At 38.9% G+C, this 23,192-nt stretch overlaps 1 protein-coding gene across 1 annotated transcript in view; it reads left to right on the plus strand.

Moving 5' to 3' along the window:
- TBC1D32 (TBC1 domain family member 32) overlaps window positions 1–23,192 on the plus strand; it is a 695,824-nt gene that overhangs the window by 4,204 nt on the left and 668,428 nt on the right. The window contains exon 2 of the mRNA XM_053710787.1: window positions 7,856–8,090. Within this exon, the coding sequence (XP_053566762.1) occupies window positions 7,936–8,090 (155 nt within the window). The 5' untranslated portion in view covers window positions 7,856–7,935. The remainder of the gene's footprint in view (window positions 1–7,855; window positions 8,091–23,192) is intronic.

A 23,192-nucleotide genomic window follows, 5' to 3' on the forward strand; every position in this document is an offset into this window, starting at 1 on the left:
ATATTTTTCTATGTGCCTGCTGCTCCGCCCATAACAGAGCCTATACCCTTCCTAATCGCACAATTTTCAGTGTGCGAGTCTGGTCATTGCTATGGGCGGGCAGCAGGGGGAGCACTTTTTTAATGCTTCCTAGTTCCTTCTGTTTTTTTGCTGTGTGTTAACTGTGATGCTCAGTCAGAGGCAGTATCCTACAGGAGGGGGTTATGTGCTCCGTGTAAGCCCCTCACAGCACACATGGCAGGTATGAGAAATTATAATAAATTCAACCCTTGCTGTCAATATAACCGTGCATGCACCAATGCCTATATCTAGAGCAGGAGTTTGCATTGGTGCCTGCATGGTCATGTAACCCTCCCCTGCTTCTGCTTGTTGTGTTAGTATTATGGCCGGGAGTAAAACTACTCAAAGTGATTGATCCGGTACCAGAAGCAGAGGGGAAGCTATTTTAGTGACATCAGTGTATTTAAGACATTGCTGCAGCTCATGGGTTATTGGATGCCTACAGCCCTGCTAGACACTGCTGAAACCCTGTGAGATCCGTTCCTTCAGTGTAGAAGTCAGAGCACCAGGAGGTTTCAGAGCTAGAAGCAGCCTAGTATGGAGGTAAGAGCTTATTGCAGTCTATCAGGCATGTAGGCATCCAATAACCCGTGAGCTGTAGCAGTGTGGCTAGGAGAGTAATCCCTCAGCTGCTGCTTGATGCACAACACAGACAGATCCAAGCAGACCTGGAGATACCAGGATCTGTAGTATTAATAATAGGCAGCTGAGCACTGACTACTTGTAAGATGCTTGCTATATGATTTGATCGGTCCACAGTGTAAATCTGCTCTGATCAGCCCAGCTCTTACCCTGTCACTCCTGCTGCAGCAGCTGCTGCTGATCCCTCAACTCACTCTGGGACCTGGCTCAGCTCACACTCCACAGAGGATTTATTAGGAATAAATGTAGTATCTGACAAAGTACAGTTTATAGCATCATGCATGCACATATAAATGAATTAAGTTTATGCAGTAATAGAGTAATCTGGAGAAACAATGGGTGTACTGTACACACTATAGAGGCAGCTTCCATACAGTTACACTACATTTTAATAGTTTTTTCCCCCCCAAGCAGTATTGATAGTTAGTTGGAAATAGAGCATGGCCACTACAACCCATGTGGATTTTTCTAATCCTCTCAGAGAGCAGAGTACTACACGATCTCATCTGCAGCAATCCCCTCCCCCTTCTCTCTGGCTGAGAGAGCAGTGCTGAATGTTTTACAGCAGCAGATTTAAACAAACTGTCTGTCTCTGAACTCCAAGGATAGAGGTAAGAGGATCCAGAGCAGTTATCTCTTATTATTAATGTTATCTGCTTCTCTGATGTGCAGATAAGTGCTGTCAGCCTCCCTCTCTGCTTACACAATTAAACAGTTTATTTAACCCATTTGTTCCTTAATACCTTATTATTTGTGTGTAAAATGTGACAGCAGTCATACTACTTCCTAATCATACTCATTAATTAATCTGTTTAGGTACACACAAACACCTTACAAAAATACCACAACAAACACTCACACACACCCATATATATATATATAAAAATATGTGTGTATGTATGTGTGTGTATGTGTGTGTGTATATATATATATATATATATATATATATATATATATATATATATATATATATATATATAATGTGTGTGTATATATATATATATATATATATATATATATATATATATTTATAGTGTGTGTGTGTATGTGTATATATATATATATATATATATATATACATTCAAATGGGTGGAGCTAACTGAGGGTTGGGGCTAAATACCACCTAGTTAAAATACTTGCTAGGTGGTATTTAGCCCCAGTTCATGTATCGTGAACCCCCATTTGAATAACCCACGAGCCGCCACTGATTGTACCTATTTAAAATAAATACCAAGTTACCTGTAAAATAAATATAAACCCTAAAATAGCTACAATGTCATTATTTATCACATTGTAGCTATCTTAGGGTTTATTTTATAGGTAAGTATTTAGATTTAAATAGGAATATTTTAATTAATAATATTAATATTAATTAGATTTATTTTAATAAGAATTTAGTTAGGGATGTTAGAGTTAGATAGGGTTATTATACTTAATATATATATAATATAATAACGATATTAACTATATTAACCCTAATATAATTAGGGTTAATATTGTTAATATATATAATAACTATATTAACCCTAATATAATTAGGGTTAATATAGGTGGCGGCGGCGTAGGGGGATTAGATTAGGGGTTAATCTATTTAATATAGGTGGCGGCGGTGTAGGGGGATTAGATTAGGGGGTAATACATTTATTTTAGGTGGCGGCGGTGTAGGGGGATTTAGATTATAGGCAAAAGAGCTGATTTCTTTGTGACAATGCCCCGCAAAAAGCCCTTTTAAGGGCTGGTAAAAGAGCTGATTTCTTTGGGGCATACCCCGCAAAAAGCCCTTTTAAGGGCTGGCAATAGAGCTGTTACTTTGGGGCAATGTCACGCAAAAGGCCCGTTTAAGGACTGGTAATAGAGGTGATTACTTTAGGGGGATTAGATTAGGGGTTAATGTATTTAATATAGCTGGCGGTGGTGTAGGGGGATTAAATTAGGGGTTAATATAATTAATACAGCTGGCGGCAGTGTAGGGGGATTAAATTAGGGGTTAATGTATTTAACCCCTTAAGGACCAGCGACGTACCCTGTATGTCGCTGGCCTTTTTTTGGGACTTGATTGTTTTATAGCGCGGTCTTGCCACCAGCGTTGAGACTGCTCTATTCCACAAAGCCTGCTGGAGGGAGTGCATTAATAGCGTGTTCTTGCTAGACTTGTGCTATTATGTCCTGAAAAAACCCTTAACGACCAGTGACATACAGGGTACATTGTGGTCATTAAGGGGTTAATATAGCTGGGGGCGGGGTAGGGGGATTAAATTAGGGGTTAATGTATTTAATATAGCTGGCGGCGGTGTAGGGGGATTAAATTAGGGGTTAATAATTTTAATATAGCTGGCGGCGGGGTAGGAGCTCACATTAGGGGTAGGTAATATAGATGGCGGCGGTGTAAGGGGCTCACATTAGGGGGTAGGTAATGTAGATGGCGGCGGTGTAAGGGGCTCACATTAGGGGGTAGGTAATGTAGATGGCAGCGGTGTAAGGGGCTCACATTAGGGGGTATGTAATGTAGCTGGCGACGGTGTAGGGGGATCACATTAGGGGGTTATACTTTTAATGTAGGTGGCGGCGGGGTCCGGGAGCGGCGGTTTATGGGTTAAATACTTTACTAGGGATTGCGGCGGGGGATCGCGATTGACAGGTAGATAGACATTGTGCATGCGTTAGGTGTTAGGTTTTATTTAGCAGATCGCGGTTGACAGGTAGATAGACATTGCGCATGCGTTAGGTGTTAGGTTTTATTTGGCAGGTAGTTTAGGGAGTTACGGGGCTCCAATAGACAGTGTAAGGCTTACTACGGCTGCATTTTGTGGCGAGGTGAAAATGGAGTAAGATTTCTCCATTTTTGCCACGTAAGTCCTTACGCTGTATATTGGATACCAAACTGCGCGGGTTTGGTATACCTGCCTATGGCCCAAAAAACTACGGGCGAAGGCAGAAATATACAAGCGTAACTTCTAGGTTACACCGTATATAGGATACCAAACCCGCGCAAATTAAGCCGGCGACGCTGTATATTGGATCGAGGCCCAAATTTTTATAATGAAGCAAAACAAAACCACAAACTGATTGAAAAGAGGTAGAACTAGTAAGAGGGAGACTACCACTGTATATAACATTCTGTTATTCACTCTTTCAGAAACTTTGCATTGAAATGCAAAAATGTCAACTTGTCCACATGCTACTGGCTGAGGCTGGATCTATTTTTACAAGCTATTTTGCCTGCAGCAGAGAAGAGGCACTCAGATGGTGTTGAGGTGCCTGGGATGTATATGTAGGGTTTTGCCAATTTCGCCAAGGTGGGCGATTTATCTTTGTTAGCTCTTACCAATGCAAGGGGCTTCTTAATAAAGTAAGCCTGGACTTCATTCTGACATAAAAATATCTTGAATATCTAAATGCAATGGTAAACAACCAGCTATAAGGTTAGGGGGAAAAATATCTAGTGCACTCTTAAAATAAGATATATACTTACAGAGGTTGAATCTGGTACATATTCCAATTAATTAAAAATATAAAAAAAAACAAAAAAGGGCTAAAGACTATATATATATATATATATATATATATATATATATATATATATATATATATATATATATATATATATATATATATATATATAATCTAGGGCTAGGTGTAAATAACAAGCTCAGCACTATATCATGCAAAGCATAGTTACAAATCACTTGATTTAATATAAACAATCCAAATTATGACTCCTATTATTTCTGTGTTGCACATAAGCCTGGAGTAGTTGTAAACTTAAAAAGAAACTTATAGTGTCCTGAAAAAGTAAAGAGTAAGCATCTGTAGACATCCTATAGGCTAAGGGCATAACCATAAAACTCAATACCATGTGCAGGAGCTCATTGGAGTAAAGCAGCTGGTGTCATGCACAGACCAACTAATTGCAAACCAACTAATCGATTATGAGATTCGTTGACAACTATTTTCATAATCGATTATTATCGATTATGCCGATTAGTTGTTGCAGCTCTAGTATATATATTTATGTTTTTTAGATCACATTCTACTCTGTGATTATTAGTAAACATTGATAGTTTATCACAACATATATCACAATATAAGATAATTGTGAGATCCATATCCTTGTTACTATTTCCATAGCAACAATGGCAACATTATTCTCTCCTTTCTCTACCTAGGACTTGATATTAAACCACACAAAAGTTTCTAAATCCTACTTCTCTCTAATTCTAATCTAAATCAATAATTTGTATTAAATTACTATGACTTTGAAACATAGTCTAATCTTCCTCCTAAACTAATCTAGTTTAAGTGCTAGTTAGAGTTGAGTTTAGATATAGGTACATACATGCTAAGATTTATACATTTATATTTTTATTTTTATTATAATGTATTATTTAACACTAAAAATAATTTTGCGAGTATTATCTATGTTTTATATTATACAACTTAATAGTCTATCTAAATGTTTTTGATTATATTTTAAATCATTTTTGTACAATAAGAGATGTATTGTATTATTTATATTCATTGAATATGTATTATGTTGTATAGATTATTGTTATATATTGCCCCATATGTTTATTATTATTTTTATTTTTTATTTTTCTTTACTTTTATTCTTTATACACACTTCTTATTTTTGTATGTAGTATATATATATGTACTTTTGGATATTAGCTGGCTAATTGTCAGCCATCTTAATATGTAGGGGGTGTGCAAAGTTCTCACATTTTCTATTGGTGCAGCTCAGCTTTAAAAGGTGTCCACCTGTTCTGGAAAATCACCTCTGATGAAGCGCAGGTACGCCTGTGCGAAACGTCAGGTGTTCTTTTGTCTGAATATGTCTAACTTTGTGGATCAATAAACCCTCTTGATTGTACCAGCATAAGGATCGGCTGTGCAGTGTTTGCTTTTGCCTTGCTTTTATATATATATATATATATATATATATATATATATATATATATATATATATATTTAGCCTATCAGTATGGGCTCCTAGGAACTCCACATGTGTGAGCACAATGTTATCTATATGAAACACATGAACTAACACCCTCTAGTGGTGAAAAACTGTCAAAATGCCCTGAGCTAAAAGGCGGCCTTCAAGGGCTTAGAAATTAGCATATGTACCTCCTAGATTTAGCTTTCAACTAAGAATTCCAAAAGAACAAAGGATAATTGGTGATAGAAGTAAATTGGAAAATTGTTTAAAATGACATGCCCTATCTGAATAATGAAAGTTTGTTTTGGACTAGACTTTCAACTGAGTTTACAGCTTCTAGGCATGCTCCAGCAGATAATCCCTATGCATTTTTGTATTCTACCAAAGCAACAATAAATATAGATACAGCCATAAAAGGAATTGTGGGGGGGGGGGGGTTAGAGCTTTACTATTCAGAAACTAAAAAGAAAGGGTTAATGGCGAGACACTGCAGTATAAATTTGCAGGCAAAGTAATAAAAGTACATATTATTATATTTTGTCTCTATCCCAACTTTTATGTCCCTTTAAATATGTGCAATTCCCAGCGCAGGGTCTGGCCCAGGGGACTCCATATTTACTTATGATAGGTCTTACCCCCTCTCTCGCGAGGCCCGGCAGTCAGAGCGGTATGTGGATTACCCTGGGCTCGCAAGACAGGGAGAGGATTGTGCAGCCTTCGCCACAGTTGGTGACAGATATTTCTTTTACATTCACCCAATGGCTGTCAAAGAAAGGTGAAATGGCTATTTATTTTACATCCTTGGTTGCCAAAGATGACTTGCATTACGGGCATTGGGAGGTCAAAGGAGTCAGTGCACAATTATATTCAGCAGGCTCTTCAGCCAAGGGCATCCTAAATTTTCAGTCCAGAGTTTTTATTTTGGTGTGTGTGTACATATATATAAAATCTATCTATGTCAATACCAAATATTTGCATGAGAAAACAAAATATTTTGTGTGTGAATAAAGCGCAAATTTCTGTTCAATATTCTTTGCATAAATGTTTTTCCAATTTACTTCTAATATAAAATTTGCTTCATTCTTTTGGTATACTATGTTTAAGGAGCAGTGATGCACTTTTGGGAGCTAGCTGATCATAGGTGAGCCAATGACAAGAGGCATGTATGTGTAGCCAGTAGTCAGCAGCTACATCCCAGTAGTGAATTGCTGCTCCTAAGCCTATCTTGGTGAGCTTTTCATCAAAAGGATACCAAGAGAATGAAAGGAAATTAGATTATAGAAATACATCTAGCTTTCACCGAATTCCAATGCTGATGTGTTTGCATGTGTGCAGTAACTCTCCTTCAGATGCTTGCAATAAAAACTAGGTTCCAAAATGGCGGCACAAATAATTAGAGGGAGGTGCATGAAATGTATTTATTAAAGGTGCCCTTTTTGCCCTCAACATATAAATATATCCTACAACTTCTTATTCAAAAGAGGGGGCTCTTACCATTCAAATAATTGGTTTCATGTCCTTATACCTGTCAAGTGGTCATCTTAGTAATAATAATCACTTGCAGTAATTGTTGGCCTCATTTTCCTTAAAAAATAAATATATCTAAATAGACAGTAAAAAATGTTTTTTTTTTAAACGTTTAAAACTTTTTTTTTTGTGGGATGTGTGCATGTCTTGCAAGCCAAGAATAAACTACTTGAAAATCCTGGTAATTTTATCTTATCTCTTGTGACATATGAAAGGCTAGCTGTAAATATGGTTGTGCACTGCTTTAAGCAATCTCTGCGTAGCATACTAAAAGTACAAGCAGCACAATTTTCAGGGGTCTTTTCTAGGAAAAGCAACTTAAATAAGAAAATGACAATGGCTAAGCTAGATCTACTTTAGTAAAAAGTCCTGATACGCAAAAATAAAAGTGGTGTGAGGAGCATGGGTATTAAAAATCAATTGCAGCAAAGAACGTGCTAATGCATTTGACATTTTCACCCTTACCTAATATATTAGTTTATTTCTCACCCTTTAGTCACTGAGATCCCTAGAATACATATCCTTCTTTTGGATTACTTGTCTTGCCCCCAGACTGACGAGAATTCTTCCCTTGTCACCTTGATCCATCCCCCATATACCTGGTCCCATGTTCTAATATTAAAATGATGAATGCATTTCTTTTCACTGTTAACATGTATTCTTTTTTTTTTCCTTTTTTTTTCTACCTAGGACTTTCCAAAGTATCTCTTCTCGGAAATATTCTGTCTTTTGACAGAAAGTTTTTTTTTTTTTTTTCTTTTTTAAAAAGAATGTCTAATTTTTCACCTGAGGATGAAGCACTGTTGCAGTCTATGGTCAAACAGTTATTGCAGAGTGTGAAGGAAAGACTGGCCAATACACCATCTGTTGAATGTGCTGAAGAAATCCTTCTTCATCTGGAAGAGACTGATGAACATTTTCACAAGTAAGTAATTATTCATCTGCCTTCTTTAATTAATTAGCTGCAAAATGATTCATTTACACTCAATTAGAATCTGCCTTCTTAGTTAAAGAAATAACACTGTATTTATTTAAAGGGAAACAGCTATAATAGCACTAATGGGGAATCGCCATGCAATTTCTTTCCTTTCATTGCCTGCTGAGGTTTACAGAGCAATTTTCTTATTTTAACTTCTTACTGGTGCCAACTGGTCGAGCTCCACATCTTCATACTAGGCAGTAGTATATCTAAGTATAGGTTTTCTTGCACTCTGTGACAATAGAAGTGCACCTTCACAGATCAGTGACATTGCCGGCTTTTTGACAGCTGTATTTTTAACTTGGAGTTAGTGATCAGGATACGGAGCGGGAGGAAGCATTGTCTATTAGTTGTGGCTGCATTGCTCTATAGTATTAAATTGGCTTTTTTATATATCTATTTTAACGTTTAAACCGTGTATAAAAACTGCAAAAATGTAAAGCCATTAGCACAATAGCACTGTTAAAAAACAGCCGGCAACATCACAGGGTACCAGAATATGTGAGCTCCAAGATGCTGGTACCCTGCATGAAAAGGCAGTGCTTCAACAACTTTCTTTTGTAAAGAGTTAAAATAAAAGAACAGCTTTGAAGAGCGCTGTATGCCCCAGCCCATGGCGAGTAGTAGCCATCTTGTTAAAGTTATGTCTTATCAGATTAAAGGGATATGAAACTGAACATTTTTCCTTCATGATTCAGATAGAACATTAATTTTTTCAATTTTTTTTTTTTTTATGTTTCAAAAATAAAAATTTGTTACAGACAGTTGTAGGTAAAATATGATAAGGACATACAAGAAAATAGAGCTCAATACAACACATTTTAAGATTTCCCCATTGGACATAAGGCCACTCTTGGGCCTATGTACATTCATGTAGCATAAAGAAGGGGGACTGATAAGCCTCATGGGCCACTCTTGGGCCCTGATTATAATGAAACATAAGTGAACTAGATAACAACAACTATAGTAGTAAGAGTAACATGTCTTGCAGAGTTAACAATATTATTTTAAAGGTAGGATGGAAAGAGTACTTCAACAGCCCAGCACATTGAAACAGAGTTGAGATACATAAATATATGGACCCCTTGGAGCATGTCTAATTTTAGATGTCTAGTCTCACATTATATAGCTCTAGGCTAGTCCCTGGTATTTAAACTGGTATGTGGTATAGCGTAGATAGTGAAGTGCAAATGTTTGATGAATATAACTTGGATTGAATATATCCAAAGTGTGAGAGCACTTATTCTGTGAGAAAATGCCCCACTATGCACAAAGGGAAGGCTCCCCTAGGTGTTAGGGAAAATGCTTGCGTGTGTGTAGTGGTATGAAGATACATTTTGGGATGGCTTTGTATCCAGCAGTGTAAGCAGTCTTGGGACATAAATGACCTTGCATGTAATTAAATATATAAAACAAAGATGGACTCCAACAACTAATGTAATAATTACCTTGAGTTAATTGCATAAAAAGTTGTAGCATAACATAATATACTGGGCCACTGAACAGTAATTGCTGGATGTACCATCTTTTATAGCATAAGGACAATGACAGACAATAATTGCTTACATAGCAATAGAATAAGCATAGGTAGTAACATCCCATAAATTTAAAGGATATATCTTTAGGGCTCAAGGAAGGTGTACACTATAAAAATTTTACTCAAAACCTGCTGCGTTCCGCTTTCGAAACAATAAATGTGTATAAGATAATATGGAGTACAGGATATATGGTCATTAAGTTAAGGTAGTGTTATTAGAATGAATGTGTGTTATTTTCGGTTAGAGGCATAGACTATGCTTAGTGATTATGTATGTTCATGCGGCTAAAGCTTGCACCTCGAATACTTGTAGTTGATCTAGCTTTGATAAAGTACAAACACAGGGTGAGAGCTCATGTAACCTTTAGGGTAGACTATTGATTTGAAAAAATGTCTCGCTGCCCTGACCATTGGCAGCAAGCATTGGCAGCCGTCATAAGCTATCATTCTAACAATTCAAGAGAGGATATAGAAATACATTCTGGAATTAAATGGGCATAGTAGATATTGCCTATATAAATATTACCTGTATATATGAATACTTAACTTGTAAAGTTCAACTATAATAACTTTTTGCATCTTAGACAAAGTTACTATAATAAATAAACCATCCTGTACAATTATTAAGAAACACTACTACATGTATCAAAAGAGACATTGATATGCTTGGCATATTATGGGATATACTGTTCATATCTGTATATCAATACATATATATTTTGAAACACTCACAGATAAATAATAATGGCCTAAATATGGTAGAGCAAAACTTCTGACTATAGCTGATCAGGGTACCCTTCCCTGCAATTAAATTGCAAGTCCTAAAAATGCATGGTGAGTTCCTAATACAAAATCACTCTTTGGGAGACAAGTCTGTGGAATGTCACCTAGTTATTATACTCATAATTATATGATATTTTAGCAAATTGAAGGGCAGTCCTCTATCAAGTGTAAGCCCCTAAGTCAGTAGTTTGTTTATCCTACTATCACCTAGGTTAAAATAAGATATGTGTAGCTTAACCTACTAGCAGAGTAAGGAAAAAAACAAATGAACATATATTGCAGAAGAGTATGACCTCGGGCATCAAGCTTTCTAGCCATCATCATTGGAAAGAGAGGTGCTGCAGATATGTAGAGTATTAGAGGACCATTTTAGACCTAATAAGTGCTAGGAATTAACTAAGGGCTGCAAAGTCCTATACTCATCTGATGGTCAGTCTCTCTTAGCAGATTCAACCAACTCTTGTTTTTGTTCTTTGCAGGGAGACTTGTTTAGAATGTTCACTTAAAACGCTAGGCGTTGTGTAGGGGATGTCGGCGTGTCTGAGAACTGTCACAATCTCACCTCATCATGGTAATCTGCTTTAGAGGGGATAGACAGTTCCCATATATTGTGAGAGGCGCTAGCTAAGGGAGATGCTTGTCGATCCGCTGGTCCGGATTGAGCAGATTGCTGTGTGGGCTGTTCATAGGGTCAGTCTGCATCCATACAAGGAAGATTCAGGTCCGGTTGTCTCTGCCTCATGCCGCGATACTCTGTCTCGTGGCGTGTCTGGTTGACTCCAAGCCTGTATGTCCTAGCTGGCACAGATAGCTCCTCGGAGGATATCCCCCATGCTTCTCGGACTATCACTCTGGTCAGCTGTAAATCTATTTCTGCTGCTTCCCTCCGCTATAGAATTGAGTGTTTGGCTTATCAAGGGGTTCTTACTTTTGGTGTTCACTGGGTCTGTAGCAGGGTTTTCACCTGTCTGAGCTGTAGAGTTAGGGTAAGTTGAAGCCTTCTCCGTAGTTATATGCGCTTCCAGGGGTAACATAGGCAGCCGATTATCTCCATATTGTATTTTAAAGCTATTAGCGATTACGCAAGGTAGTCTCTGGTAGTGCCCTTCTAAGAGATTGTAAACTGTATCCTTGAGAAGTTGCCAACTGGGTGCCATGGCTCCGACTACTATATATGAAGTTAAGGGTGCAAGAAGACCGCTTTGCAAGCTTACTTCAGGAGGGAAGGAGACAGCGTGCAATGCTGTTATACCCGGATTACCGGGGGGGTTAGGTGAAGGTCTGGCCCACTTCTAGGCCGCCACTGCGTATGTCACCGTTCCAGTACTTCAGGACAGAAGTTGGCATCCCAATCCAGAGCAAACGATTTAGCAGAGGCTACAGTTTTAGTATAAATTAATTTGGCTTATAGATGGTGCCATAGTCGAGCGATATGCAGCAGATATATTAGCCAGACTCTTCAGTCACTAAAATAAACGACCATCATGGCCACCGGCCGGAAGCGTTTCCCTAGATCATTAATTTTTAATCATCTTTACAATTTACTTCTATTATCTAATTTGCTTAGTTCCTTTGGTATCATTTGTTCAAAAGTATACTTAGGTAAGCTTAAGAAGTGGGAGCTAGCTTCTGATTGTTGGCTGTACATATCTGCCATTTGTTATTTGTTTACCGATTGTGTTCAGCTAGCTCCCAGTAGTGCATTGCTGCTCCTTCAACAAATGATATGAAGGGAATAAAGCAAAATTGACAATAGAAGTAAACTGTAAAGTTGTTTAAAATTGTATGTTCTATCTGAATCATGAAAGAAAAATGTTGTTTCATGACGCTTTTAATGTCAGTTTTATATTCATTTTAACTCATTAGTTCACATTGTGTGTTTTTTTTTTCATGCTCTCAGGCTAGTATAGTATTTGCATATATTTTTAAGACTAACCTTAAAGGGACATGGAACCCAAACATTTCCTTTCATTATTCAGACAGAGCATATGATTTAAAACAACTTTCTGATTTGCTTCTATTATCTAAATTGCTTAATTCTCTTGGTATCCTTAGTTAAAATAGCATATGTAGATAGTCTCATGAGCAGCAATGCATTACTGGGAGGTAGCTGCTGATTTGTGGCTGCACAACAATGCCTCTTTTCATTGGTTCACCATATGTCTTCAGATAGCTCCCTGCAGTGCATAGCTGCGTCTTCAAAAAATGATACCAAGAGAATGAAGCCAATTAAATAAAAAAGTAAAATGGGAGAGGGATCATACTGAGGGATGGGGTAAGAGGGTGGTAAAACAATCTGGGAGAGGGAGGGGGTAAGATGTTGAGGGGGGGGGCAGCTGCACTATAGACACATGTTTTTCTTAAGTACTGGCAGACTTTCTGCTATTTTTCTTTCTGCTATTTCTGAACAAAGGGGATTCCAGAGAAGCATTTACAACCATTTGCGCCGTGATTGCACAAGCTGTTTGTAAATATTTTCAGTGAGAAACCTAAAGTTAACAATTTTTTTTTATTATTTGATCGCATTTTGAGGTGAAATGGTGGCATGAAATATACCAAAATGGGCCTAGATCAATACTTCAAGGCTTTATTTCTGTTTAAATGTAGTGATGACAAAAATGCTAAAAATGCACTGGTCTTTTGGGGAAGTTTTTGTCTGAAATGCCCGGTCCTTAAGAGGTTAAAGTGATGGTAAATTTTCCCCTTTGTATAAATATATCTGGAATGTTAGTAACTTTTTATATGGAGCTTAATTCATCAGTTTGTATTTAAGATGCGCTTTACCTTATTTTTTAATGTAGTGCTTAAATTCAAATACCCCGCGCTCCGTCCCCCCACTTCAAAAGTAATCTTTTTTTTTGATGAGCTAACAGTTTGAACTGATCTACAATCGTCACTCTCGCTACAAAAAAATAAAATAAAAAATTGTGAGACTGCTGTACGGCTAGAGTGCTGATTGGAGAGCAGTTTAAACCGTTGGCTCACCAAAAAAAAGCACACGGGTGTCAAGCTCATTTGAGTCACGGGCCATATTATATACAAGTGAAACTCACATGGGGTGCACACTACCAACATAACTTGCCATTGCTATGTTTGTTGTTTGCGAATTGTATGGAGTGTCTTTTAATGTTATATTATTTGACAACATTAATCGATTCTTTGCAAATAATGCCAGTTTGACAAGTTACAGCACATCTTTATTACAACTGATGACTTAAACTCCATCTAAAATATTGCTAATATTCCAGATTTGTTTATACAAAGGGGAAAGTTTATCATCACTTTATACGGCCAGTTGAAAAACCCTGGGCCCCGTTGATCAAAGACTTTCTGTAACGAAAGAAATAATGCAATATCTTGTAAGGCTTTTTTGAGCATTATATTGCAATGTCTGTGTCTCTAACATCCAAAACTCTGCACAGCCAGCTAAATAGCTCTCAAAATGTCTTTTGCCTTTCTCAAAAATATTTTGAGGGACGTCAACGTACTGACAAGATTTCTTAGAAATTCTCGCCAGAGCGGAGAGGTTTAGATCACCACGCCCCAGAAATATTAATAAGATTTACTATGATATAGGATATGCACAATACACACCATAGCAACATGGATTTGTGTATCTTTTTATGTATAGCATTATTATTTGTCTGATGATGTGCCTTATTTTATATCTGAGGTTAATGCAGGTAGTTGTACAAAAGAAATAGTGCGGTAATACATTCTCTTAACATATTAGAGTATTTGTTTTTACACCTTTATATCCATTTAAAAGCTTATTTTTCTTTTACTGTAGATCATTAAAGGGACACTCAAATTAAACTTCCATGAGTCAGAGCAGGCAATTTTAAACAACTTTACAATTTACTTCCATTAACAAAATGTGCACAGTCTTTTTATATTTACACTTTTTAGGGCACCAGCTCCTACTGAGCATGTGCAAGAATTCACAGAATATACATATATGCATTTGTGATTGGCTGATGGCTGTCACATGATACAGGGGGAGTAGAAATAGATATAACTTTGAAATCTGTCAGAAAAAAATCTACTAATCGGAAGTTCAGACTAAGGGCGAGATTACATATACGGCGCAGGTTTCGGCGCAAGCATTGAAACCCGCTCCGCCCGTAATTTCACCTCACACATCGGGGTATTACATATACGCGCCGTTAGATGCTAGACTGGCGTAAGTAGGACAAACTTGCGATCCTCAGAAATGTGTGCAAATACACATTTCTGTTGTCGCAAGTAGCTTACGCCAGTATTATGTCCGTGGAAAGTGTCAATAAAGAGTAGTTTTATGCAATTGAGGATAAGACGCGTAAAAACGAAAACGGAATTGAAATAAAAATGCGACACGTAATTACGCTATTTAAATTAATATATAAACAGATGCGCAGCCGCCATTTTCTTCAGTGTGTTTGGATTGTTTGTTGAGCTACAGCACACGGCCCAGGAGTGGAGGATTAGTGAGAGTAGAGAGAGAGGTGCAAACAGATTACAGTCGCAACAGTTAGCTAGGTCGCATTGGTGGATTGACTAAGCTTGCACACATTTTGCATACATGCATATACAAATATACCACACTTTTTTATAACACCTCACATATTTTTGTTTAGTTTTGCAGTGTGATAGACTGAGTGTTTGTGTGTGACTGAACTGGGAGTGAGTGGGTGTGTGTAGTGTGAGGATGGCATGGAGAGGTAGGTATGAGGGGAGAGGGGAGGAGGGGAGAGGAGTCGCAGGGAGAGGAGTATTGGAGAGGACAGGAGGAGCAGTAAGGTCCCCGTCAGGGAGTAAGTGGGGTGGGGAGAGGGAGAGCCAGAAGGAGAGGGACAGAGGGTGCACATGGGGACAGAAAGGGGGAGGAGGGAGAGGATAGGGAGGAACCCACACTGCCAGGGATATCACAGGGAGGAAGCCAAGTGGCCATGGAGGATGAGAGGCTGAGATGGTTAATTACAATGCCCTCTTGAGCAGGAGAAGGGCAAAGGCAGTGCCAAAAGAAGAAAGACTGCATGGTTGGCAATAGAGGATGCCGTCAACAGTGTGGCCCCACAGAGTAGGACTGTAGAAGGCCTGAAAAAGAGGTGGAATGACTGCAAGAGGCGGGTCAAAGAAAAGATGTGGCAGGAAGCTATCCACCAGAAGGGAACAGGCGGTGGGCCAGCACCGGACATAAAGAACAACACCTGGCAGGAGATGATACGCTGGTCCTTGAGTATCACAGCAGTTCGTGGACTTCCAGGGGCTTGTGATTCAGGAGCTGCAACCACAGCACATCATGCGGGTAAGTAACATCCTACACACCTGTATTATATGTAGTTGCGATAATAACATCGTTTAATATCACACATTCATGTACACGATGAGGAGCATGGTATTTGGTGTACTAACAAAAACATCTACAATTATACTTGACATTACTGCTACATAACACAATGCAATTCATGATATGAGGTAGAATAGTGCAATACTAACATGTCTCAGAGTAACACAGGCCACAGGCCACATGTAGAGTTTTCATTAAATGGGCACTATAGCCATCCCAATACCTTTAGCTCAATAAAGCAGGTTCTGTGCCTAGATCAGGCTAAAGTAAATTGTGTGACCATAGTGTCACTTAAAGAACACATTTATTTCATCATTGACATGTACACATAACTATTGTATGAAACACATCCCTGTATAATGCTCATATTCAAATCCCTCATAGAACAAATCACAATGTGCACATGCATGTTATAGAGTTTGACATGAGAATCAGTATAGGCCCTAGCATGTATCAATGTACATTGTATGCCCACATGGACATATATCTGACTGTACTAATCCCTCTCATCCTTTGACTCCTCCACAGAACCTCCTGTCACGAGGATACAAACAGCCATGCCACCACCACCACAACAACCACCACCAGTCTTCAGGCAACCGCATGAACAGTATGCTCCCAGGCATGAGCATAGTTGGATGGCTTCCGTTGAGGACCGGGAGTGATGCCACCGCCATTGCCATATGACCCCTGGCTAGATTCCTGGCCAGAGTAATTTCTTCCTTTGGATTTGAGGGGGATCCAAGACAGCCACAGAGGGTCCATGTATTTACACCCCCACAACACAATCTCATGTCAGTCATGGATATTACCCACAGACTGTGTCACAAGTAGTGCCGATTGTAGATGCTGAGGGGTCACACACTTGTCATCAGTGGGTCTACCAATCAACCATGAGAGCTCCACCATCCTCATCCATTGGACAAGCTCCCCCATCCTCATCCATTGGACGAGCTCCACCATCCTCATCCATTGGACGAGCTTCACAATCCTCATCCATTGGACAAGCTCCACCATCCTCATCCATTGGACGAGCTCCACCATCCTCATCCATTGGACGAGCTCCACCATCCTCATCCATTGGACGAGCTCCACCATCCTCATCCATTGGACGAGCTCCAGCATCCTTATCCATTGACGAGCTCCAGCATCCTCATCCATTGGACGAGCTCCAGCATCCTCATCCATTGGACGAGCTCCAGCATCCTCATCCATTGGACGAGCTCCAGCATCCTCATCCATTGGATGAGCTCCAGCATCCTCATCCATTGGACGAGCTCCAGCATCCTCATCCATTGGACGAGCTCCAGCATCCTCATCCATTGGACGAGCTCCAGCATCCTCATCCATTGGACGAGCTCCAGCATCCTCATCCATTGGACGAGCTCCAGCATCCTCATCCATTGGACGAGCTCCAGCATCCTCATCCATTGGACGAGCTCCAGCATCCTCATCCATTGGACGAGCTCTAGCATCCTCATCCATTGGACGAGCTCCACCATCCTCATTCATTGGACGAGCTCCACCATCTGCAGATGGCAATACAGCAGAAACTACAGCTGCCCCTCAAGCAGCAGAAGATGCAGCTGAACCTGCCCCTCAAGCAGCAGAAGATGCAGCTGAACCTGCCCCTCGAGCAGCAGAAGATGCAGGTGAACCTGCCCCTCGAGCAGCAGAAGATGCAGGTGAACCTGCCCCTCGAGCAGCAGAAGATGCAGGTGAACCTGCCCCTCGAGCAGCAGAAGATGCAGGTGAACCTGCCCCTCGAGCAGCAGAAGATGCAGGTGAACCTGCCCCTCGAGCAGCAGAAGATGCAGGTGAACCTGCCCCTCGAGCAGCAGAAGATGCAGGTGAACCTGCCCCTCGAGTAGCAGAAGATGCAGGTGAACCTTCCCCTAAATCAATTGGCAGGATTGTTGCTCAAGAGCTTGTCCCCTGGATGAAGAATACATTGCACTCCAGAGGAGGCTCGTGACAAGCACTGAGAGCATACAAAGAGGCCAAGAAAGGTTCTTCAGGAACGAAGACAGGTTCATCTGGAGCCAAGGGAGGTTCTTCAGTGGCCAAGAGAGGTTACACAAATGCAGCATAGAGCTGCAGAGTGACATGGCAGCATCATTAAGTGCAAGTGTTCAAAACCAGTCACAGATGATGCGAATTCTGTCTGATATGCAGATGGACAATAGATGGAGAGAACAAAATCAACTCTTGTGTTGGTTGAGCACTTTACACACCAGCAGGACACTGCCTCCAGCCTATCATCTGTGGCCATCACACCAGCAGAAACACCAGAATATGCTAAAACCAGGAGAACAAGGCAATCCAATACAGGCACCTCAGCTCCCTCATCCAAGAAGCCAAAAAATAAATAAATATTATTGTAGTTTACCATAAACCTTGTCCTCTGTTATTTAACATGTAATTGTCATACACATCCATGTGAGGTGTGTTTTATTACACTAATATTGTTAAAACATATAATATGACCTGTGTGGAAATGGCAATAAAAACAGGTAATATTATCATGTTTATGACCTATTCTTGTACTATAACTCACATCCACATAGTTGTTTATGAAGGGTACATATAGTAATATTCACTTATAAGATGTAAATCAATGTATCTCACATCCAATATAAATTGACACATGAGTATATATAATACTGATGTTACTAATAGCAGACATCCCAACTGTCCCGGAAGGTCCGGAAGTCTCCTGCATTGAAAAAGCTGCTCCCTGACACCTGCAAATTAAACACAATCTCCCGGAAATGGCGGTGCCAGAGAAAATGATAACAAAGAGATAGAGAAACTGGCACTAGATATAGTAAGTTAGGAATAATAGAATATTACTTCCGGTGCTAACCCTAATATTAAACATACAATTACAAATTGGTAAGGGAACTAAAAAAGAAAAGGGTTTTACTAGCACTCATTCCTAATTAGTAGTTATTTAAAAAAAATATTAATTTTTATTAAGTTCATGTTAAAACAAGGACCACCTTGGTAAAGTACCCAAACATAAAACTGAACACCTAGCCCCCCTGTTTCCTGGCCGATAGCAGCTCCCTCGGCTTCAGGTGTCAGGGACTAGGGACAGCGTTAAAACCAACGAATAGTGCACCTAAAGTGTGCTTACTAAGAGCACAAACGCGTTTCGGCTGTATTATTCAGCCTTTTTCAATGTGATATGTCAAGCCGAGGCCCCGGTGCCACCCTCTTAAGTAGTGCTTGTTGTAGGTTTTCCAACCAATCCCATTCCTTTCTCGTGAGACGCCCTATTGACAGCCAATGAGAGTCTGTGTGCGGTAGGCGTGAGAACCGGCTATGAACTGATTGGATTAACCGTATGAATTTCAACACCAATGATTCATTGATTTCAGAGAGCGAATTGCTTTAACTTTATGTTATAAACCCTGTATCATCCAATATTTTCAAAACGGTAAACATATAGAGAGACACTATATTTGATCATTAATATAATATAATTTATGTGTGATCAGGTCGCCTGACTTTTCGGCGATTTTATTATATCTCCGTGCTAAGTATAAAGATTTTACATCCGTGTTATCTATTGCACTGTGTAATGTATTCACACTCGTCATCATATGTCTCCTACATATCACAATTAAAAATATATAATATAAGTCTGATCATTCGTGAAATAGTGTCCATTTTCAAATCACACAGCCCTACAGCATGCAACACTCCCATTCAAGAGATATTACTAAAACAGTGTCATTAACTCTGCCTCGTGCAGACTCCCAAACTCTGCCTCGTGCAGACTCCCAAACTCTGCCTCGTGCAGACTCCCAAACTCTGCCTCGTGCAGACTCCCAAACTCTGCCTCGTGCAGACTCCCAAACTCTGCCTCGTGCAGACTCCCAAACTCTGCCTCGTGCAGACTCCCAAACTCTGCCTCGTGCAGACTCCCAAACTCTGCCTCGTGCAGACTCCCAAACTCTGCCTCGTGCAGACTCCCAAACTCTATAATGTGATAACATTTTCAACTATTTCATAATCAGCACTAAGGAATTATGAATTGGGGGGGCTGGAGGGTACAATAGTGAGGTGGTACAGTAAGGTACTACACAGAGGTGGTACAGTGAGGTACTATAGTGAGGTGGTACAGTGAGGTACTATAGTGAGGTGGTAAAGTGAGGTACTATAGTGAGGTTGGCATGCAGTGAGGTAGTATAGTGAGGGGCGCGGGGGGGGCACCTTCCTGAAATTAGTTTTTGCAGGTTGGGATGTCTGTGATAGGGTGTGCATTTTCAGGTGTTTTAAGGCTGCAGGTCAGAGGTTGTGTTGTTTGTGATTGGTTGGACACAATTGCAGAGGCGGAATATTGATTATAATAATTAAGTGGTCAGCAAGGTTTAAAGTGAAGTTAAAGTCTGGGTGACTCGCTCACGCCGTTCTGCCCTTTATTTGAAATGATCTTGACTTTCTTTCATCATTTTGCCTACATTTTAATCTTAACATTTTTTTTTTTACCTTTTATTTGTTCCCCATTATACTTGTTGTACCCCATTATATATTTGTCCACCCGCCATCTTAGATAACTTGATTGACATATATCGAAGATGTAATGCTCCAATCTCCGTTTCCCCCCTGGGGCGTTCAGCCCCTTTTTCAAAACGTCACTACTAAGTGATGCGCATGCGTAACTTCATGAATAGCGTCATGTCTCTGAGGCTCGTTCATGAGACATGCATGCGTATTCATCTTCCTTTTTCCGAACTGGATACATAACAACAACAACATTAACGATCGCGCTACAAGTAAGTAACAAGAAGCTTTGTATAAATATGATGTAATCATGTGTACTGATATGCATATTGGGATAGAAGTCGAATATTGCATTGCAATGTTATTGATACTAAAAAAAAGAAATTAAACAGTTATTGATAGAAAATAATTGATAAAATTTTAAAAAAGAGAACTAGAAGAAATGGTACAAATCAAGCTAAGAATATTAATAAATAGAAGAAGAATGAAGATAGATTATATGGACCTGTAGAAATAAAGACAAAATAAATAACTTTGGAATTCTACATAATATAGCGATAATAATATTTCAGAATGTTGTATTAAATTATATCGTAATAGTAGCATATAACTGTGAACTGGTACTGAATATTTTCAAACAGTTACTTACCGTAAAAATAAAATGAAATCGGATCATCTCAAGCGGTTCCGTAATAGTTAAAAAATGCTAACGATGCACATGATCACATAGTACTCAATAAATGTATGTATTCATTCTTTGAATACTATGTTTCACTTACGCGACCACAAAATGTAACGCATGCACAATTCGGGTGCACATACGCAGGCGCAGTTTCTTTGCTATCTTGTGCACGCGCTTTAGACGGACGTAGAGAGTGTGTGTGACCACTCGCTATGTCACTAATACAGAATAAGGAAGTGTTGGAGGGGAGGAGTCCCAATGAAAACAGGTAGTATTTTTATATTTAATTTTTAATAGAAAGGAAGATGCAAATAAAAAAATAAAGTTAGCGACTAGGATGCTAATAAGATATTAAATATTATTAAAGTATTGGTGATTGGTTTAAGAACAAATATAAAGTAAAGAAGCAAGTCTATGTTCACAAGGTGATCAAATAATGAGATCTGATTATACCTACAAACTCAATCCATTTGATTAGGTTGTGGCTTAAAAACACTAAATCAGCTATTTCAAATACACAAATAAACCTTAAAAAAGCAAGTCTCATATTTTTTTATACTATACTGTCTTTTTAACTATTTGAGATGCTGCTTAAATGTATGTGTTTGTTAAGACTTCCAGGGAGTTACGTTGCTTTTTTATTCAGTGCAAGAGTTGCTTCGCCTGCCATGTGTGACGAGATGAGAATGGAGTAGACTTTCTAAATTCTGCGCACGTAAGGCCTTACGCTGTATATTGGATACCGAATTGCGCGCCAGTTCTATATTAGTCTCTGGGAGTAAAAAATGCGGCTGACGGGTGAAATATAGGGGCGTAACTTGTATGCTTTGCCGTATATGTAATACCAAAATCGCGTAAAAACTGGCGGAGCCAGCTTTTGCGGGCGACGCCGCTCATGTAATCTCGACCTAAGTGCTATTGCATTGTCTTTTTATCATGCATTTGCTGGTCATGCAAATCTACTGTGTTTACTGGCCGTTTAAGGGTTTGTCATTGTTTTGATGTTCTCTTAGTTACCTGTGCTGAAAATTTGATTCTAAAGATTTGTTTTTATAATTGGGCCTCAAGACATTTATTCAGCACAAGTAAAATGTGCTGTTTATTTCGGAAAATACTTCCTAGAACGGTTTAATTATTTAAATAGTATGTGCATGGGTGTAGGGTATTATTTAAAGGGACAGTCTACACCAAAATTATTATTCTTAAAAAAGATAGATAACACCTTTACTACCCATTCCCCAGATTTTTGCAACCAACATTGTTATATTAATATACTTTATAACATTTAAACCTCTAAATTTCTGCCTGTTTCTAATCCACTTCAGACAGCCTCTTATCACATGCTTTTTATTTAATTCATGTGTGTCATAAAGATAACATACTACTCACTCATGTGAAGTTGTGCATGACACTAAAATGCAAGTCAATGGATAATAAATAAATAAATAGCCATGTGATCAGGGGGCTGTCAGAAGAGGCTTAGATACAAGGTAATCACAGAGGTAAAAAGTATATTAATATAACTGTGTTGATTATGCAAGACTAGGGAATGGGTAATAAAGGGATTATCTATATTTTGTAAACAATAAAAATATGGGAGTTGACTGTCCCTTTAAGTGTATTTTGTGTAATCCTGTGGAGAAAATATTACAGTGATAGTGTACTCTACTATTTTTTATAATGCATGTGGAGGAGCATAGTAAAATTATATCTTGCATGGAATCACTCTTTACAATGTATGTTTGTCTATAAATTATTCTGCTGTATTAATGATCCCTGGCTCTAAGAACAACTCCCATTACTGTTTGGATAGAGAAAACACCCCCCCCCTTCTCCCCAAACCTGACCATAAAATGTGCATGAACATTCTTTTTAAAACAAGCAAAAGGCTATAACACATGAATTTGCACTACATTTTCTTGTTTATATGGAGAAAGCATTGTATTATAATTTAAACACTAAGTTTAAGTAGTTGCTAACTTAGGAGAGACAAAAGGAGAATATATCTTCATTTTGTTATGTTTAATTGCACGATTACAGTTTTTAGGTGGGCAGCCATTATTACATTAGTAAAGCTAAAATAGAACAATCAAGTCTGCAATCTTTTTGGACTGCTGCAAGTAGATATTCAATGTAGCCACATTTAATAAGCAAGAGAAAATAGTTATCTGCTTACTATCCCCAAACTTGCACAAAGGAGAGAGT

Source organism: Bombina bombina, chromosome 4 (assembly GCF_027579735.1).
Source record: "Bombina bombina isolate aBomBom1 chromosome 4, aBomBom1.pri, whole genome shotgun sequence".
NCBI lineage: Eukaryota > Metazoa > Chordata > Amphibia > Anura > Bombinatoridae > Bombina > Bombina bombina.